The sequence below is a fragment of the Corvus kubaryi genome, unplaced genomic scaffold (genome assembly GCF_017639235.1).
Source record: "Corvus kubaryi isolate FWS band 111438036 unplaced genomic scaffold, C.kubaryi_AGA036_p1.0 37398, whole genome shotgun sequence".
NCBI classification, from domain to species: domain Eukaryota; kingdom Metazoa; phylum Chordata; class Aves; order Passeriformes; family Corvidae; genus Corvus; species Corvus kubaryi.
Window position 1 is genome coordinate 44,546,889 of NW_024581137.1, and position 22,299 is coordinate 44,569,187.

At 37.3% G+C, this 22,299-nt stretch overlaps 1 protein-coding gene across 9 annotated transcripts in view; it reads right to left on the reverse strand.

The window, feature by feature from the left end:
• ARHGAP12 (Rho GTPase activating protein 12) overlaps positions 1 to 22,299 on the reverse strand; it is a 75,380-nt gene that overhangs the window by 30,817 nt on the left and 22,264 nt on the right. For 5 of the 9 annotated variants that reach the window (XM_042043044.1, XM_042043036.1, XM_042043035.1 and 2 more), the window contains exons 3-5: positions 12,499 to 12,762; positions 7,436 to 7,576; positions 5,777 to 5,857 (exon numbers count right to left, since the gene is read on the reverse strand). In XM_042043044.1, the coding sequence (XP_041898978.1) occupies positions 5,777 to 5,857; positions 7,436 to 7,576; positions 12,499 to 12,762 (486 nt within the window). The remainder of the gene's footprint in view (positions 1 to 5,776; positions 5,858 to 7,435; positions 7,577 to 12,498; positions 12,763 to 22,299) is intronic. The other 4 variants (XM_042043039.1, XM_042043042.1, XM_042043040.1 and 1 more) reach the window with 2 other exon arrangements.

Sequence of the window (22,299 nt, forward strand, 5' to 3'; positions counted from 1 at the left end):
TGAGGAAATTAAAAGTTTTGTGCTTCTGGGCTCAAGACAAGTCTCCACTTTTAAAATAAATGAATTGGTCTGTGATCTCCAAAGAGAAACAGAGGAAGACAGAGACACTGCTCCAGACTGCACATTGTCCAGTAGAACTCACTACCCTCTAGGCCAGGTAAAGTCCACTGGCTAGGGAGAGGTGGCCAGAGATGAAAGCCTTACCTGGCTGGATGACACCACCCTGCAACTCTTCGCTCTGCCCCCACCCAATCTTAGGTCAAAAAGCCTTGCAGAACAGCTTCAGGTCCGATTCTCTTTCTGACACTCTACAGGACTCCTGCCTGCGGAGGAGCTGCTGTCCCTCCTCCTGCATTTGCAGTATTTACCATTGTTTACCAGAAACTAGGTTGGGCTTGCCTTCCCTCACACAAAATCTTGTTTTTACATAACCATAAGCAGGCTTTCTATGCCTAAGACTTGGTGTAATCTTGAAGACAGAGATCAGGCAAGGGCTGTCCACTGCAATAAATCTGACTCATTCAAGATGACACACTGCCTTGGTGGGACAACCCCTGCTACACCATGTGCCTTGACAGCATCTTCTTAGGGTGCTATGTTATTTTTCTAACTCTAAAGCATTTTAAAATGTAGCACACAACTCCAAATTTACACACTACTGCTCCTTGAAAATCCTCCACAAATTCAAATTTGTCCCATTACATCAACCCCTCTGGCACATCACCTCAGCTTGTTCCCCATTTCATTGGGAGCATCTCCTATCACACAGGGGGCACATGAGCAAATTGTTCATTCTCTGACTGCACATACCAAGCAAAGCAGGGATTCTTTTGTAACAGCTCTTCCTGTAGGTTAAGGACACCAGTGGTGTAAATTTAGGTCACACAGTATTCTTTTCATTGCTGAATTTGTTCAATACCTTCTCCAGCTACTTAAAGGCTTTCTTTGTCTCAGTATAAAATTTTCTAACCTTCTCAACTGGCTGAGTGATTTCTATTTAATTTTAAGCTGATACATGGCATGGCTCAAGGCTCTGTCCTAGCCTAATTGTGGCTGAAACAAATGCAACACCTCCAAGTTATTTGTAGCAGTTGTCCCCATTCTTACAGAGATGACACAGATCTGTCAGCTTTAAGAAACAGAAAAAAGATTCTTCTTGGTTTGTGTTAGCAACATCCTCAGCCAGATGAAGGAACTGGGGGGGCGAAAGGGAGAAATGACTGGGAAGCAGCCAACTGAAAGTTGGTGAAGACCTGAAGTGAAGCATTTTACCTTACTGCAATCAAAGATCAAAACAGCAGCATTTAAAAAACACTGTGCTATCCTAGTACCCTTTAGCACCTCATATATGTTATTTGCAGTTGTCCCAATAGACTGTCTGAAATAGAATAATCTTCTTTAAAAAAATTAAAGCTGCCTCAGAACAAAACGACTTTCTAGTGTTCCACCTGTCCTTGGTTTTGAATAAACTTTTTTGCGGTTGTGACAGATGTAACACCTATGTTACAGCTTTTGTTTTTCTTATCAACTAAATCAGTAACGCATTTTTCTTAAACCTCCATAAATAAATAAATAAGGATTATTTTTGTCCTTTTAAGGGACTTCATTCCCTTCCTTTCCCCAGGGAATGATGATTCCTCTGCTACAGAATGTCAGGGTGGCAGAAGTTGGAGGCATCAGCCTCCAACCAGGCAGAATGAGGAGACCATTGGCACAAGCCGCTCTAGCTCAAATGTACCAGTTACTGAAAGACACCTCTGGATAGCATATTTTGTTCATTTTGCTGTCTTGGACATCCACTGCTTCTCCTTTTAATCCTCAGGGTCACCAAGACCGCTCATCTTTGATGAGCGGCCCTAAGTTCTTGCTGATTGCCACAGGTCCTGTTGTATGCCCAAGCAAAAGCTGGGGGGAAGTGGGAGCCACTAAACCCCAGGACAAATGAGGAAGATGAGACCAGGCTTTGTGAGTAGAAATACACAAAGAGAAAGGGGAAAAAATCTGACTGCCTTCTCATACTTAACTCGGGTTTGTTGTATCACTTTTGTTAGTAAAAACCACCTGGATCCTTGCACCACCTGAGGCTGTCTCAACTTTCGCCAGCCAATCCCAAATTTTAGGACAAGAATGTGAAGCTGGTTCACTATTGCTAACGAAACTGCCTAGTGCATTGACTTGCAGTAGACTCAAATGCCAACACACAGGGTAACCTCAAATCCAGCAGCACAGCTCAGAACAAGACAAATTTATCATAAAACAACCAAGCTTTATTTACGTGTTCTCCTATTTATTTTCTTTCACTATTTGATTGCATGATATATTCCTGACATTACCTGCACCCTGTTTTACTGTCATTTTTTCAGCTATCATGCTCTGTCTGACAGTTTTCAGGTCTCCAGCAGGAAAACCATTCACCAAGTATCAGAACTGAGGCCCCCATGCTGGCAGTGCACAGAGTGAATTAACAGACTGCTGGTCCAGTAACACTGCCAAAAATGAAGGTCCTCCAGCTACTGCTTCCTCTGTGGATACAGCAAGGAGAGTTTATGCTGCAGGAACTTGTGAGAAGAACACATGCAATTGCAACATCACAGTCTGTAAATATTAACACTAAAACTGAGTTCACTCCAGAGGGTTATAGTACACACATTTTCTTCTAAAGGCTACTCTTCAATGAGTGAGCTCGCTCAGAGGAAGGACAAGTATCATGCTCTTATGCCAGGTATTGGACTAGGATGCATTTTGAAAATCAGAGAGATTTTTAATTTCTACTTTTTATTAGGTTGTCCTTTTTAACTCCCCTCTAATCTATTTATTTCAATATTTATTAGATAGCTTTCCTACCCTTTTTTTTGGTCATTTTGATAGGTTAACTTTTTTTAAAACTTCAGAAATTATAGAGTTATCACTCCTGAGATGAATTTAATTCCCTTCACCCTTAATACAGATTTCTCATTTGCTTAAGCCATAAAACTCCTATTAGAAAACTAGGTTTCTGGAGTAGGGTTGTAGCCCTCCTTAACCTACAGAGGAAATAAATGTATTTCATTATAGTGATCTAACTTTTAATTGCTGGTTTGTTGGGGTTTTTTGTTGTTTGATTGTTTTGTTGGGTTTTGTTTTTTTTTTAATAATTGGCAAGAACCAAAACCTGAATACAGTAGAATGCTGCAGATCAGAAATCTCAGTCTTCTGCAAGATCTAGTAGAAACTATGATTAAAATATTATCATCCATTTTAAAGATTAATTCAGTATGTGCTTCTCTTCCACTGCAGAAAGCTGGGTCACACTCATCATGAGCCTTAATAGACTTTTCAGCAGTTGTCAAAGCTACTCCAACTGAAACATCATTTTTAGCCAGAGGCATCCAGCTATTCCTAGACGTTATTTAAATTCACATGACTGGAGGGGTTTCTGTGAGACTGTCTAAAGTAATTTGTTTTGTAACTGCCCTCCCTTCCCAACATATACCCTCACAATTTTTAACACATATACAAGAACAGTGTGTTATTCCCAAGCATGTGAACATTTATAGTTAATTCCATTACTCAGAAGATTTTTAATGTCATAGTATTAGCTCAGCTAGTGTGCTATTTCCAGAAACCTCTGAACCATTTTTAGTTCTAATGAAATCCAGATTATTAAGAACTATCTAACAAAAGGATTCTCTTCTTTTTCTGGTTTAATAGCATTACATGACCATGCTATTCCATCACTTTATTTCACAAGATTTGGAACACAATATTTTGCTAAATACACTGGAAAAAAAAAAACCTAAGCAAGAGTAGGATTTTTCCTAGTAACTTACTTTTCATTTAAGCAAGTGTTACAATGCTGAGATCCTTCTATGGTTTTCTCTCACTACTCAAGAGAGTTTTCAGTACAGATTTTCTTTTTCAAAGAAGTTTTGTGGCCTGAGTGGTCTTTCTAATTTGTTTGTTTTAAGTACTTTTAAAGCTAGCTTCATCAAGATCTTTGAGAGACTAATCCTCAATCATGCTTAACTACTCACAAGCATAACATCTTCAAATATATAGCTACATAAACTACCTAAATCTTTTGTTGAAATATTTAATCTATTCCACAGAATTTTAAGTTAAAAGCCAAGGATTTCTGGAAATACAGAGACTCTTGGATCATGAATCTATGAGTCAATTGCTCATTTTCTTCTGTGAACCTTGTAATTGCTGCCAGCCAAGATTGACTAGTTTCAAGAAAGAATTAAAAAGTACATTCTGCCCAAATGGATCATTAGAAATAATTTTTAAGGAAAATTTCTAACAGCAATATGTGATCACTTTTAAATAAACAAGAACTAAAACATATCAGATCACAAATTACACACCAAAGGCTATGTTTCATTTTGGAGGTGACTACTAATACAACAGAACTCAGATTTTGTTTAGAATCACTAGAATAACATGCACTATTAAACAAATATTGGAACCACTCCTTTATGCCTCCGGTAGCAGTTCTGGGTTACCTTTGTGACTTTTATTCTAATGTGATTAAAGGCAATTTGCTATTTAATTCAAATCCAAACTCAATCTATTTTTGTGAAACACAATTTCTTCCAAGTTAAAACTTTCAACACAGCAGAAGTTGTAGAACGAAGTACCCATGACATTATTCCCCAAAATTAATTTCAATTATACATACTGAAATAATAATTCCTTCTGGTAAAATCTGGTCTATCAGATTTTCAGACTTCTAATAAATCCAGTAACTAATCAAAAGCTAATAGCTTTTAAAACTGATAGGTACAGATTATATTGTTACATTGAACTCTCATTGTAACATTTCTGCATGTTACAAAATCTAAGTTATCTAATGCATCAGATTAACATAGGAGAATTCTCAAAGCCAATTCAACTCTTCAGTGACTCAGATGCAAATTCTTTTACTGACATAAAAAACCAGCTTAGTATATAACGTCATTCATAAATTTCAATGTAAATATTTTATCACAAATATTATGAAAGCACTACCTATTAAGGTTGCTCCTTTCTAAGTGGAAGTGACTTGAGACACTGATTTTTGTATTGATAAAACAATAATGGAGAAACATGCTTTTTTGTGTATTTATGGATACAGTTTTGTGTGAAACAATTTTTTTTTAATGGTCACACCTTATTAGGTAGTATTGGCCAAAAAATAGCAGGGAAGACATATATAACAACATCCATATGACAAATGCCCTACAGTTTTTCAAAGTGAATATGAGAATTGAATAGTATTAGATACATCCTCAGACTACCAAGTGTCCCTAGGTCTGTCACTTCCCTACAAATTTTTATTTTCACTACAAAATTAATAAATACCAGAACACATTTCTGGTGAAACTGTGTCATCCTCAAAGACACCACAAAACTCTGCTGTAACTTTTGCTTTTCAACACTTGCCTGTATAAGCACTTTGGAGGGTACTAAAAACAGACTACAGTTTCTCAGTGAAGATTTCTCTTTTTCCTATACAGGTTTTCTTTATCACAGCAAAAATCACAGATATTATCTGCAGCCCTGCATAAAACCTTTGCTCAGTTCAGCAAAAACACCAGATCTCCTTCAACATCCGAAGATACATCCATTTTCATGTCCTTGAGCATATTTTTTTTTCTCTTCACAATCAGAAATTCCACAAAAATGCAATAAATAACAAAGAGCAATATCTGAGTCCTTGTGAGGTTAATACCTCACATTAAAGGCCCGACAGAACACGTATTCAGGAAGAGGGGAAAGCCCCAAGTTGTTAAAGTTTCTTTTTTAGGTCACTCACCTTAGGTAACTCCCATTCTGATCGGGAACCATCAGCACTGTAGTAGTATGGTCTACCTTGTTCATCTGCATGTTTTATCCACTGCAGAAAGAAATGTGATGATAGAAAACATAATCAGAGTGACAATCATAACAGTACATCTCTGAGACCTGAGATTTAAAGTTAATTTTTAATTAAGTGCCATCCACTTCAGCAGTGTCTAATGCACAGCCTCCATTAACTAACCAGGGTTAGATTGCAATGAGAGCAAGAGTTTCCAATATCCTGGTTTTTCCTTCTGTAACTCCTCAGAAAAAAAGTCCTGCAATATCACACAAGAGATTGTGATAAACAGATATTTTTTTGCCATATCTCATTCTTATCAACATTACATTGTCAGTTTAGGGAGGCACAATCTTTCCATCAGATCTGCACCAGGATCTTATACATAAAATTACAAGAAGTTCAATCAGCAACTGCTGGTAGTTTGAGAGATATATGCACTTGTTGAACAACTTTTAAAAACGTCAATGGAAATATGAGATGCAGTCCCTAGAGAAATCCTGAAGAAGATAATGTAATTTCTCTAATCTCTATAAGCACCTCCCACAAAGAGGTAAACCTATGACAACTGGGATTGGTCATGCAGAAAGAAAGAATTTTAATGAGCAAAAATCAACAAGATGATTGCAGAAAAATACAGAAACACTCACAGCAAGGCTCTTGGCTCAAGCAGGTTTCACAAGATTGCCTTCCTATAACTGTTTGTGGTAGGAAATGCTGTTTTTTGTCAATCCCAGTGCACTTAAAAAAGAAGGCTGCATTTTTGCTAAAACATAGGAATGTGCTTTACAGATGTTTGTCAGAAACAGATTAAAGAGGATAAAATTCTACAATTGACATAAATCCAATTATTTAGAAACTTCTTGCAAATAAAACTTGCATACTTAACTGGAGAACAGGTGGTGCTGTAATATGATAAACAAAGTACCGTTTCACTGAACACTTCAGAAGTTTAAAAAACTCAAAATGCAACTTCAGTGAACAACTTTAAAAAATGGACTGCTTTACAAATATAAACAAATACTGTAATTTATCCTGTGTGGGAGAAATTTTTACAGCATGCCCAGAATCACAGTAAGTTGTCAGTAGCAACTAGATAGTAAGAGCTGGGCATAAATCTGCTGATATGGCTGTAGTTTAATTAAGAAGTTTGTCTACATCTGAAAGCTGTAGTGAAAATCTCTAATAAAGGAAATTATGGAAGTGATAAAGTAGCACTATTCTGTTTAAAAACATCTTAACTGGAAGGTCTATGTAGACAAGAACAGCTCTTAAAAGACAGTAAGAAAAACTTATTGGTATGAAGTTCATTCCTGAAGCATAACCAAGAGGATGGGGGAGGACAAGAACTAAAAAAAAAATATATACATGGTATGTTCATTTAATATAATCTGATATGCAACTGGAAATAAAACTTCTAATAATTTAAATTTAAATAACAAAAAACATACATTAAAAAAGTCAGTACATTTGCTAAAGCTTCATGCATAGTTTAAAAAAAACCAAAAGGAGATACTACTGAGGTATGCTCTTCACTTTTGGAAATGCAGGTTTCATTTCTAGAAGTGAATTAGTGGAAAAGATTTAGAACACATGATGAGAAGAAGGAAAAAGTACCTTTTCATTAGTATAGTCATTGGTATATAAGGTTTGACCATGTTCATCCAACTCTTCTGACCAACCCTTTGGAGGAGAACCATACTGACTATCTGACTGGCTGTAACAAGAACTGTGGTCGTTTTCTTCTGATGAAAGATGCTACAAGTAGTCAGAAACATATAAGGCAGTTTTGAGAATGAAAGTGCTTTAAAATCTGAAAGATCAAAGATTATTTGACTAGAAAGAGAATAGTAATGAAATCAGGGAGTTCACATTTTTATACGTTATATGAGAGAATGAGAAGCATTTTTACAGAACCAACAAGTCAAAGTATTTTCAGAACAACTAGCTCATACTGATACCTTTCTTTTTATTTCCACTATACCATGTTTCAGCTAGTCAAATTTAAACTCCAGGGGTTTTGCCTATCTAAATTTCATTCCTACAAATTTACATTACTGAATGATGAAGAAAGTTAGCTTTAGTAATCTGCATTGCCTTAAAAAAACCTGGGAGCCCTGCTGCCTTGGTTTTCTACCAACATCCCAAATTTCACACCTAAATCCTTCTCCTTTTCTCAAATACATCTGGAAACACAATAGTGATTGAGGACAACTTGAAACTCCAGTTCCACCTTCTTAGGTCCCAGCATTTTACAGTATTTGCCCAATGCGTCTTAAAAATATTATAAATTTCCTCTGTCCTCCTTCCAACTCTGATACATATGACAAAGAGCATTGCAAAAGCAAGGCTTTCCACCAGGCACAGCTAGCTGAGGTGAAAAATTGCTTTCTGAAGGTAGAAGTAAATTATGATGTTAGGAACAGGCTTGGTGTGTAACACAGAGAAAAGATCTTATACACACATCAAACAATTTCTGTTCCCCCATAAACCTTTTTCATCCCCTTGCTAACACAAGCATCCATTGCATGCATCAAAAAAAAAAAAATCTCTCTGCTTTCATCTCCCACAACATCTCTACACCATGGTCTCCTGAGGAATTCCATGCAGATTTCCTCTATCAGTGTCTTGGACCCTCAGCTAGCAGGAGGCATAACATTTAAGACATCCTGCTACTCAGAAACTACAGGAGTAAAATACTATGGGGTCAATAACACTGGCATAAGGGTCTTGAGTAAAACTGTAAGGCAGGAGAGAGATACAATTTCAATTTCAAATAGGAAACAACCTCTCCCAAAAAAATTAAGTCTTACAAAAAATATTCAATTATCAGAAATTCCCAGTTTTTAAAAAGTCAGTGGGTTTGAAGACTGCATGCTTAGTGACATATCCAAGTGATTTCTACCTAGGTTTTTGGTGTTACTTTTCTGAGTACCTCACCACTTGTGTGGCACAAACTCCTTCAACTGACCTGAGCCAACTTACCAAGCACAGCAAAACCCACAGGAAATTTTTAGGCCATTAATTAAGGAACATGAAAAAATGTACATGTCCTCTACAGCTTACAGAACATGTAAGCATGTAAATTATGGATTAGCCAATGCTACCTCTCTTGCACATGGGGCAATGTGAAATTCTCATGTGCCAAGTCCTAACCACTGTGGGAAGGGGAGGGAGCAGGGTGGGGGGGTGTCTTCAGTCCCATTTTTACACTTGCAGAATTAAGACTGAAGAGTTGCCAAGGGTGCTACTGGCCCCATTTGAACTACAGTTTCATGGGATAACTATACTGTATACACGTATTTAAATTTACATGGTTTTAATGGTTAAATATTAATTTAACTGACATATGGCCAATCAGTGTAGAAGACTTTGGACATTTTTTATCATTACTATCTGCAGAGATATGACCTAATAATATAATATATTGGTATTTGCCTCTTCCAAGCCACTCCTGATACTGAAGAAACACCCTACACAGGTAAAAGTAAACACCGGACGTAAAAATGAAAATTCTCCTAGAAAAACCACAGTTGTATAGTAGGAATGACTGTTAATGTGTCTATCTGCATGGCATCCATATAATAATAGTTTAGATGCTGCAAAGCTTAACTCATATCCTGTACATTTGCAGACCTAAACTTCAACAAAATTCCTGAGTTGTTACAAATTTTACCAAGCTAAGGTATTCCTTGTCCCTCAGCTGTCAATTTCACTTTCAACACTTTTTCAGCATTAACTGCCTACATGTTTTTTTCATATTGTCCGTGCTTTATCTTGTCACATCCTCAGTTATACTACACCACAAATAAAGCCATCTTAAGCAGACAGCTGCCCCTCACACCTTATAAGAACTTTGCTGTGACATTAAAGGGAATTATAGAAAAAGTCCCCCACATCATTGCTTCTATTGTCATTCTTGGCTTTTTTCCATTTACATAAAAAATTCCCGGGGGCAGAGACCAGTTCATCCCCATGCAATTAATAGGAACAGCTATCTGTCTTCCTTCTATCACTTAACCAGTCTAGCTTTTAATGTTACTACTACTTGTGAAAGTGAAAGTAATCAGGAAGAATACTAATTAAGGAAGCTACCATCCCTTTATTACTGTTTGTTTATTTTGAAACAAAAAAACATGGAATGAAATCTCATTCTGATCACATGATTTAAATTCTAGGTTTGATATTCAGTTAAATCCCATTTTCTTTTCAACAGCTGTTGGGTAATTTGTGGATGTCTACTTCATATTATGATCTCCTATCTAGGTATTAGGGGTTTGCCTTCTCTGATATTGTGACGTCTCATTCCTTTCACAGTTCAACTTAAGTGAATCACTTCACTTGACTCATTTCTCCTAGTTACTGTTAAGCACTCCTTCCTCAAATACATTAACAGGTCACTGCCTCTAATACATTTTATCTGTAATTCCAAAATCTTATACACTTTCTTACAGGCCCTGTTGATAGGACTTCACTGCTTCCCCACATCCCATCCATGTAACATGTAACATCCATTTAACTGTCATGACGTACAACTATTTTCTTTGTGCCATGTCTGTGACCACCTACTTTGGCAAATAAGGTACAATTCTGCCCCTTTCTAATTATCCAATAAAATTCAATTTCCGAATCACAAAATTCGAAGACCAACTATAAACTATGTCACGTTTCATATATTACTCAGATATTAGCATATGTGATCACTCAGTTCTCATTTTTACATCACTTTTCATTTTGCTACCTAATACAACACAAGCTCCTCTGAGGACAATCAGTAGAAACTAGGATTTAATCCTTCTGCACATACTCCTTTTTTATTTAAAGAGTGTAACTCAGACTAGTATAAAAGTTAACTTATAATAATTAAGACATGTGAGCTCGAGTTTTTCCTAATCAGACAAAATTTGGGATGCCCTACATTTTACGGTAGCTTAGGCTTGGATCTCAGCCTTTACACACTGTATTGGATTAAGTACCCAGAGGTTCCAAAAGGGAACACAAACGGTGGGGTGCGAAGTATGTTCCCAAATGCAGAACACGAAAGGAAAGAAGGGAGAGTGGTGGGGGAAAGACAGCTTCAAAATCAACACATGACTGCTGGTAAGTGGATTGACATGACCGTGCAACATGTATCTCTCCCCAGACTCATATCTTGATAACCCAGTCAAGACACAAATTACCTAAGGAGCTTATGCTACTGGAAATACAGACTTAGTGTCTAGTTGAAAATCAAAACATGTATCATCCATCAGTTTAACAAAGACTGAAAACTTGATAGACATAACTGTCTGATGGCCAACTTGTGACACCTGACGCATCACAAACAAACAGAAGAACTGAGATGAAAGAAGTTATGGGCAATTTTAAAAAATAAATTAAAAATTCAAGTGTTCTGAAGATGCAACCATGTGGTGAAGTGATGGTACAGACGTATGAGCAAGAGTCAGAGGGACTGCTTGCAGATGGGGAGGGAGGAATAATTCTTGCAAGTCCTTCCATGAAAAGAAGGAAGAACTACAACAATGAGAAAACCAGTTACACTTACGACAAGAAGAATTACTACTCAAAAAAGCAAGCACCTTATCCAGACTAAAACCAGTCTTATCCAGCAAAAGAACAGTCAGTGATAAATTAAGAGACCATCGCCAGAGATAACAAAGGGACAGGCATAAATATTACATCTGTTTGCCTGTTGCTGCCATTCTCCTGTGGCAAGAAAATTTAGCTATTTAAATGCTTGTGGATGTCATGGCTGCTGTGAAGGCCATTGCCAAAAGAAATGAAAGGTTTCCTTTTCCCTTTCCTCTCCTGTTCCTGTTCCTACCTTTCCAGAGGTAGACTTTTGTGACAGGCCTGCAGCAATCGAAAATTTTTGAGCAGACCACAATTAAATTTTAAAACTAAACTCTGGGTTTAAAGTTTTTATATATATATTGGATATATAGAGAGACTATATACAGCTGGCGCAGGAGAAAATTCACCAAAACTATATATATATTTGAAAAGGGTATATAGAAGTGAAATATGTAGAAGAGTTCTTGATAAATATTTGCTTTTTCTCTCCATCAGGAAACTGGTTAACCTCAATACTGTTTGGACACAAGAGCACTACTTTAAGCATATCTAAATAGAAGTATCCATCTTCCAATTACTCCTTTGCTTTATCTGAACCACTGCAGTTCAGATAAACACAACCCACCATCAGGCTTTCCCTAGCAACTGGCTGCACAGAATAAATTGGCACCTCAAATATTAGTCCAAATCATCTTTTAACATAAATAACTTCTTGGTGAGCTTCAACTGTCTCAAGCAAGATCAGTAGCAAAGCTTTGCCAAAAGGCTTTGCAAAAGCAAAACTTTTACATAATGAAAAAAAAATCCATTGATATATCTAAAGAATATGTTAATGGCCTGAACATAATCTAGTCAAAAGCAGCAATATCTGCTATGGGGCTGTCTTTACAGGCATTTTTACAAGTTACTACTCTTGCACACAGTTTATGTACACATTCTTGTACACAAAAGCAACTCAAGTGAAACTGTTGGCTGCTTCATACCAGGACATATAACCAAAAAGACAAAGGAAGACACTCCTTGACACTCAGAGGTACCAAATTCCACAGCAAAAGACCATTCATATGCATTACAATCTCATTGCTTTTGATCTCAGAAGGAACTACCTCATGATCTGCATGGCTCTGGGAATCCCCCTTATTAATGCTTGCATCTCGGGCCCACCGTGGAGGTTTCCAGGTTCGTTCCTGTGATCCTCTGTTGTAGTAATAACAGCGTCCTGTTGTATCTTTATGGGTTTCCCATTCCCCATTTATTTGGACTGGAGCACTTGTAGGTAGTGGTGGAAGTGCAGACTGAGATATTTTCAGTTCTTGTAAATTAGCATAAACTGGTGAATCAGGCCTCCCTTGGCTTGGTGGAGTAGTTGGCTATTGAGAGAAGAAATGCACTGTTAATGAGCAAATGAATTTTCGAGTGCTCCCTTACAAATCAGAATACAGTAGTAAAACAAACCAACAAACTCCTTTTTTTTTGGTTAAGAACAAAAGCACAAAGGACAGCCACAAAATGCTGGGGTGAAAGAACATTAGATTCTTAATTCTAAGGTAGATATCACAAACTATATTTATTTAATACTGAACCAATTTTTCAGCATTTCTGCAGACGACAGCTGATAATTATGTCTTACAGTGGATTTGAAATACACTGGAATCGTCATCAAAAAATTATATGCTTGTCATGTCTTGCAGAAAAACTTCAGCTTTACAGTTCAAATATTGCTCAGAAACTGTAAGAAATGTGATCTTGTTCAAGACAATACACAGCATTTCTGAGATGCCACTTGTTAGGCCAAGATTGCTCCCCAACCTTTCCACCTCACTGTTAATAGAGCGATGGTGAATGTAAAGCAGCACTTTTGTATTCTCAGCAAGGTCTAAAGAGGCAGCTCAGTCAGAAAGACGAGCACAATGTTGTGACTAAGAAACTCTGAAAAACACCTGGATGGTTTACCTGTATGCCTTTTCAAACATGCTTACTTAAAAATATTTTGGGCAACATCACCAAGTGTTTCAATTACCCCTCTCTTCTTGTAGAAATTAAGTGGATATTCTTATCCACCTGATTTTTTTCACATACATGCACAAAAGTAAAACAAACACCTACAAGAAAACAAAACACTAATGACAATTTCTTACAAATAAGCAGTTTGCTAACATGACAGCCAGCAGAAATTACAGTTAAAACACCACAGAACTTACTGAAACCACAAATACTTCCAAATGAGCCACTATGGTGCTTAGAAGAGAAATAAAGCTTCAGACGTTCAATTTTTAAAGTCTAATACAAACACACCATGCAGAATGTAAGAGCATGTGTTTTCGTGAGAGCTGTGATTATAAGATTGGGAAAGCAGCTAGTTATTAAATCAAATTAAAGAGTTTCCTGGTAATGCACTGCCATTTCTATATTTTGGGGTACAATTTTTAAGCACTCTAAAGGAAAGATGTATACAATTTATACCATCCCCTTGGTTTTAAATGAGCAGTTTTGCTGTAGGCAAGTCCTTGTGCCTCCTGTTGCTATTGCATTACATAAAAGATCTTTTATAATGTACTTTTAAACATTAAAATCATAAGATGCTAATCTAGGCCACATCTAATCATAAATTATCTGGGTTTGCTCAGGCAAGACAGAATATCATACCACACAATCAGATATAAACTGATTGCACCATAGGTAGAACCAAATATGGGCAATATCCACAACCAAAGGGGGAAACATCTAGAGAGGAACTTAATGAGATTATAACGGGCATGGGCTTGTTTTGCGTGCCTTTAAAAGAGACAACACAGCTTACTAACTATAGCAAGTACAGTACATCTAAGGCAAACCACAAGTCCTGAAAAAAAAAACCTGCAGTCCTGGCAAAATCAGAGAGCCAAAACCAACTAGGAAAAATCTGTAACAAAACTTGATTAAAATAAAAGGCTATTTTTCTACCATCCAAGTCACACCTGCCTTTTTTTTTTTTTTTTTTTTTTTTTTTTTTTTTTTTTTTCTTTTTTTTTCTTTTTTTTTTTTTGTGAGGAGGGTGGAACAGCTGCCTTTGGTAGAGTTGATCTTGAGAGCACTAAGAGCATAAACAACACTACTGTGAACAAAGCACCAATACCATCTTCAGGGATGAACCAATTCACTGGGATGCTGGGGCAGTAATCTTGATGCCTCCTCGTTCAAGAGCACCGTTTCTCTCTTGGTGTCCTAAGAGCCTGCAGAGCTGCATCTCCCACACGAACCACCCTGCCATGAAACCACGGGGTTTGTCATTGAAATGACTCCACAGAACGCACAAACCTCCAGCTCCTTCCTCTGTTTTAAGGAAGTGGCAAAAGTGGCACCACCAAGCACCCTGGCTGCTGCCGTGGGGCGCTGGTGGCTTGCACAACCCTCACCTCCTCCTCTTCTACACAACGCAGTAAGGCAGCTTTCCTGTCTGGCCCGCATTTAACAGCTGCTTTTTTGTTTTAATTAAGACAGTTAAGTACCATCATTAAAAGAACAGTTCTGTGTATTAATAGAAGTGTTTTCCAAATAGAAAGCCTGTGACACAGAATGCTTGGTATAGTTTTTCAAACATTTTCTCAAGCAACACGTAGGAGTATGGCTCAGAGGCCTCACACTGAAGTTTTCAACCATTTCAGCATTATAACCAGCACAACTCCAGATGAAACTGCAGGACACAGATGTGCTCAGCCAATACTGGGAGCTCGCAGCTGAAGTACTGCCACATAACTTGGGCAGCATAGTTATGTTTAAAACAGTAACAAGATATGGAAGTGTAATGAGGGATTTTCTTCTGAATGCTTAGTGCTTCCAAACTCAATATGCCAATTCCTGATTTTCAAGGAAAAGACAATTTTGTCCTGAGCAACAAACAAGACAGCTAGCTGTCCTGCCTGGACAACCCTCCAGCTACTTTTATTCCCTGTTGTTTTCTCTTCTGACAGATGTTTCAGGGAGAACTGCATGATTTTAAAAAGGTACCTAGAAGTTACTGCTTTCAGTGAAGCATTAAGAAAATGCAAAGCCACCAATCTGACTAAAACACACAGCTTAGATCATAAGTACATCTTTGAGGAATACGACTTTGTTATCAGGAACTATTTTAAATAACCTTGTAGCACACAACAAAACTTCCTCATACCCCAAGCTATGCAAGGAGGTATGTTGTTGTGTCTGTGATTGTGCTCAGTTCAACAGCACCCAACCTTACCAAGGCTGATTTTGTCAAGAGTTTCTTATTTACTGATAACAGAAACAGTTTTTTAGAAGTTCAGAGTTTCCTGAAATCATCATTAGTGTACATTCTACGCCAGTGATGGCAGGAAGGTCAATCCCCCCTTGCCCCGAACCCTCAAGCTGGGAAGGGGAGTTCCACAGGCAGGTCAGAGTGGATGTCCCTGTGAAGCTCCCGGGCACTGCACCACCTCCCCCTTTCCTTTCAGATGAACATATCGTGAGTTCACAACTGAGTACTGCAAAGAACTTGAATAGTTTCAAACCAAAAAGCACATTAATTTAACTTTCATTTATCAAAATCATTACTCACTGACCATATTAATAAGAACAGACAAAGCATTACCTAGATTAAAAGAGTTTCTGATCACTTCCATGGGTGTATGCCCAAAACCAGACATACACAGTTAAGCGAGATTTAAATACATACTAAATGCTAAACAGGACTTCCAGCAAGAACTTCCCTCCCTGAGGGCTTTTTCTGCTCTATCAAACTCTGAATGCTCATAAACATGGAATTAAATGTTCACAAAGAGACTCCGTGCCTTCACATTATCAGAATTGCAAGAACACGTCCTTCAACATGCCTATGCATGCACACACAAAATGCCTTATACTCCAAACATTTCAACATTCATTTGCTATTTGATATGGATTTCAGACATTTTCATGTTGCTTTCTCCTCCTAAGAACAGTGAAGGACTCTTGCTAGAAAAGTGATGTAGGAAAATTAGAAAGCAAAAATACTTCTATGACACTACAACCTGAATGAAAATTGTGCAGCCATTAAGCACTCTGGCAACTTCAACAACATAAGGACCTCTCCCAGAGCTCAGTAATGCTCTGTATAACACTGTAGAAATCTGCCACATTTAACCCCAGTCTCTCAGAAAAGTCTGCTAGCACTAAATCCTTGCTAATTGATAAGGAAGAGTTTCATGCAGGCAGGACAAAGTTTCCAGGATCAACACACAGCATTCTTCAGAGACTGCACACACAGCATTTTCAGAACACAGTTTTTATACTGGCACAGTAGGAAGCAGATATGGGCCTTTAAAAAAAACAACCTGTTAATCATTCATGAATGAACAGTCAACATTTTAACAAAGGCCACAGATATGCTATCAGGCCTCTGGAAACCTGAACTCAGTGCAATGGAAAGCAAATGTACACATTCTGGTAATGAAAAGTACCTTGTGAAGGAGCATAGTATGCCAGCAACAAAAAGCCAGAAAACAAAGTTTGCTTGTAACTGGTAATTACCTTTTTCCTTTTGTAGAACATAAATTCAAGACAAAAGCTTCTAGAACATAACAACTGCCTAAAGAATGACTGCAATGCTAGCCTGCAAAACACGACCTAGCACACATCGAATTGCTTTCGCTGTCGTGCCTCTATTTGCAGCTTCTCCTAATGTTATAAACCTGAATGCAAAAGCTTTCATTCCAGCAGCTGCATTCAGATTGCTGTAAATAACTGCTAAAAATTAAGAACCTCAAAAAAAAAAAAAGTAAAGGCAAATCTCAATACCCTTTATGAAGTTAGAAGCAGCAGATTGTCCATACTCATGCAAAAGAGCAACATTATACTGAAGAAAGTAAGGGAATACTGTCTCTGCAACAGCAAGCTGAAGAAAGGAGAACAGGCAAATCCCACAGCATCCTGAGACTGGGAAAGAAGCATCCCAGTTCCCTCAACAACTGATTTTCTTGCCAAGGAATTGCCATTGTCCTTTTAGGAAGGCCAGGGACTTCAATACCAGCTTTATTCAACAGGAATGACACAAAAGAAATCTCAAGAACTCTACAGTTTCATTTTCATAAAGTGACAGCTTCGACTGGAATAATTAGCTCATCTTTTCCTTCCTCTTTCTGCTTTTGGTTTATATTTTTACAAACATGTTCTGGACTCTATTTTCTTTCTAACAGATACAGTTATATTTACAATTTATACCCAAAAACCCACGAGGGAGATTTTTCAGTGAGTCTTCTACTACCTCAGAGGTGAATAGAGCAAACTAATTTAACGAGCCAAATTGAAAGGGGAACTGAAACAATTTTTTGTGCTCCATCCTTCTCCAACACAGGCTGGATAATTCACACTGTAAGTCTAAGGAACATATAAAACAATGAGAGTAAATATTATAAGCCTGTTAACAGCCGATAATAAATTTCAGACAAGCTATAGTAATGCAAGTGTTATTTAACTGCACTGAAATTCTTGTGCTCAGTTGATTTGCTGTTAGAAAGTGTAAGAAAAACATAGGACATTGAAAAGCAATACAGAATTAAAATCATCCCATACAAATCATTCAAAATATCTGCCTAATAAAGGCCATTCAATGGTTAAATGTTTAAAGTGTCCCATTTAAAAATTAAGCAGATAGATTCAAAATAATTTTTTAATGGCTAGTCAGTAACTTTTCATTAGGCTGGAAACAGTTAAGTATGATTCACCTTTGCTAATTTTATCTTTCAGGAAATTTTGTATGTTACTTACACTGAATTACAGGCTGAAATATTACTTCCTTCTATTACTGGAGATAGTTGCATACAATTAATTTTATTATATCTATTTCTATTAATATTTTGTTTAATGAAACCATATTATGAAACAGAGTCTTAGTATATAGGACATCAGGGTTCCCAGAATGTACTTGTGTTATTTCAGCTATGTAGGTTCCCTTCTGTTTTAGCTCTCTCATAACACAAAAAAAAATTCCTATAGTTGGTGAAAATATAAATCTTTATCTAGTGCTACTGCAATCTACCAATATCTAGGTGCATAACAAAAAGCCCCTCAAACTAAATACATTCCCTTCCCTTTCAGGGCAAAAGAAATGACTTAAATTATTTTCATACTCATCAAGATAATGATTTATTTAATTGTATTGCAAAATCCTGCAGCACAGAAAGCTAAAGGTGGCTGCTTCCACCACATTCACAACACTTGGGAACTTGAATGGAAACTGGCTGCAGCAGCAGGACACAGCCTGTGACAGGAGGGAGCACTTGGCTGGGTCTTGGAGTACCAGAGACCACTCCCAGATCATCCATCATAAATGACCGATCAAAGAAAATTGATGGAAAACCCTTTTTTCCCCTGCATGCTCTGCAAATTTCCCATTCAAATTTCTGCAGTTGCTCACTGCATGAGCAAACTATTACATACGAATGTAGGAAGTTTATAGCAATAAAAAAAGTATACTGAAGGACTGCAACAGTGATGTCAAATATTTTAAAAAATGGAAATAAGATCTTACAATGGGATCCTTTGTAAAACATGCACAAAGATGACAGTGTTTACCATACTCGTACTTTGCCACTTGCACAATCTAGCTTCTCCCTTCCATAAAAAAGCTTTTGTCCAAGGACATAGTCAGGGCCGCTTTTCCTATAGCAGAAAATTTCAATACTATATGAAACACTTTTATGTCATACATGCTTACACAGCAAGCTGACCCCAGCTAGGAAAGAGTGGCCAAATTTGACAATGTTGGAAAGTCAGACAGTAACTTTCCTCCACTCCTGTTCCCCCCTGTTCACTTCACCAGATCAAATACTGATACTTTCAACACACATAATATAGTTATCTGTAACCTAATTCAGAAATTTAGTCCGTATCTTGAACAACCTGGATATGCCATACAGAAGGAGATTTACATGTTTTTTTTTTTCTCCACTTTTATGGAAGTTAATTTCAAGTTGCTTCTGCATTTTATTTAACTGCTGTCAATTCCTGAGCTCTGTGGAGACCACAGTACATGTCTGAATGCAGACATGAGAATAATAAAGCTGTTGGGAATAATTTGTGATGTCTCTCAAGGACATATTCTATAAAAACCAAGATAATACACTAAGAAAACACAAGAAAAGCCTAGCTTGCTCTCTCCAGTGTAAAATTATCCTGCAATAGGCCAATAGGTACTGCTTTTCAGATAGGAAGCATCCCAACAGCACAACAAGCTGTTCAGTTGTTTTAGAACTGTTACAGCAGAATAATCAAAGTTTCAGAAGTAGGGGAGATTCCTCACTCATCAAACCATTTACTATTTTAACTGGTTTAACGTATAGCTGTGCATCTCATTTGCCTCAGAAAGGTGAAAGTATTCTTAAGGACAGATTATTAAGATCTTCATGGAACACTTCTATGCTGTATCCATTACAGAAACAGCACATCTAAGAAGTTAGCTCCTATGAAATATTACTGTAGGAATAGTGTAGAATGATATTAATTGAACTCGTAATAGACTAAAGGTCATGCAAAAGTTTCCATTATAGTAACTTCAAACTGCATAGCAATTTTTTCTACACTTTACATTTTCAAAAGTACAGATCCCATAGCCTTTAAGTGTACTTTTGAGGGTCCAGTGCTTACACAAAGTAGTGTAAAGCCAGGAACCCATGAAAAGTGTAGATGGGAAAGTAAACACCACCTCTGATAAAATTCCCCAAGTTACTGAAGTTGTAGTACTGAGCAAGCTCAAATCCCTAAAAGATAGTTTGAGAACCACTTGAATAAACAGAATGAAGTCTAAATACTACCACACAAGTTACGAAATCCCCATCATTCAGTAGAGCAAAAACTGTAATAGTCTACTATTAGAAATAGGAGGAAAACCCCAGAACAATTAAGAATTTTTAACCTCTATATGTGTATTATAATGGTTCACTTTCACAGTAGATAGTTGGGGATTCTTGAAAAAATAGAGAAAATAACAATTTGCAAGAGACAGTTCTAAAACAGAGCAGTCATCAAATCTGTGTTCTGTTAGAAAGGGTATTTAATTCCAAACACTTGAAAAGAAAATGCACAACTCCCACACAGTTTACAGCTGCTGTCCTTTTACTCTGCTGCAAAAGCAGATTTCACTTGTGTGAAACTCTGCTTCACCAAATGTTGTTCGTGGCAGCAAATTCTGCAAGCGTTTGTTACAGTAGTAGTTCTTTGTTAGGTGTTAGAATAATTTCAAAATACCTTCCTGAGCTTATGATCTGCAACACCTAGAAGTTTTTAGTAACATATGCAGCTGCAGAACATCACCAGTATTCAAACAGTATGAGCAAAGCTGATGTATGAGCACACTTACTGGGATACTGGAAATATCTTAGGGGATTAATTAAGGTAGCAAACCCCAGTGAAGAACACAGTTATCTGACTAGGAAGCAAAGTATCAAATCAGATACTAGAATGGCATCTGTTGATTTGCCTTACTAATATATTAATAGTAATACTTTCTGTTGTGCAACTGGTAGGCTCCAGTCACTTTATACCCTGCTACCCTCCACATTTGCCTCTCCAAGCATTCCCTGAGCTTATTACATGCAACTACCATCCACAAGCTACTATACCTCTCATGTACCCCAAAACTCCAGAGGGCAATTTCCTTGATTACACTGTCCCACTTGGGAATAAACTTCAGAAAGAGCCAATGTAGCTGTAGCTATTCACATTAACTTCCATAAACATCATATTAAATCTTGGGAAACAAGCTTCAAGACTTCTCAATTTATCAACAGCAACACCTGAAAAAGCATGTTCCAGGGATCCTGACTGGCTGAACAATTTCAAAATACATGATTTGAAGAACCACACTTGACATACTGTAATGCTAACTCTATACCTTTACAATCCAAAACACAAATAATACACCCCAAAGTCTAGAAAAATCATGATAAAATCTGTTCATTAAGTAATGTATTCACACACTGGTATAAAAAACTTGGATTAGGGAAATAAGAATCTCAGGATGTTCTTAAGTCTGTACAAACAAAGTCCATGTTTCTAACTTCAGGCAATGTTTTTCATGAGCTATCCTTTTTAACACATCAGAATATTTACTATTAGAAAAAACAAAGAGCGCTTTTTCACTTTTTCCTTTTGAAAAAACTGGTTTGCTCATCTTAGCAGAAAGGGAAGCCAAGAGAAAAGTAACTTGCCATTTTAAATGTGTTAGTTACCCTAACTACCCATGCACACAAGCAAAGAATTTCCTTTGTGCAGAATGCAGAAGCAACACTGACACTTCTGCTTATACCAGGAGTTAAGCAAATGCCTTTGCTAATTCGGTTCATGTAACCAAATTAATAAAGCACATAGTTCAATGGACTCAGCCATTCTAAACTTACAGTTTAGAAAACAAGAAAAAACACAAATTTATCTGTTTCAGAAAATAAAAGATTGATGATACATTTTTAAGACCTAGCTATGCTGGCCTACTGGCCACTGGCTACCAAAAGGAGCAATCCCATCTCCCTTGCCATTTGCACCCCTGATGCTGATGTGACTCTGCAGGAAAGGGATGGAAAGAAACAGGAATGGCAATAAATTAACCCCATTGAGACTTTAAAAACAAAACAAACAAAACCCCACAAACAAAAATCCCTCCCATATTTAGACTCCTTAGGTGTTTGCAGGTCACTGCAAGGTCAGCCAGAGACACCTCTGAAGTGTCTGACTAAGGCAGCAGGAGAGCAGAACCTTCTCTTTCAGAACCTCTCTGTTAGTTCTTAAGGAGGTTTAGCTGCCTAATTAAATTCCAAAGGTGGCTGAGAGAAGGAATTATCTTCAAGTAACTAAACCAGAATCAGTTATAGAAACAATAATAAGCAAAGAAGTGTCTATTTCTCGCAGGGACAGGAAAAAAAAAATGGCTAGAATGAACGGGG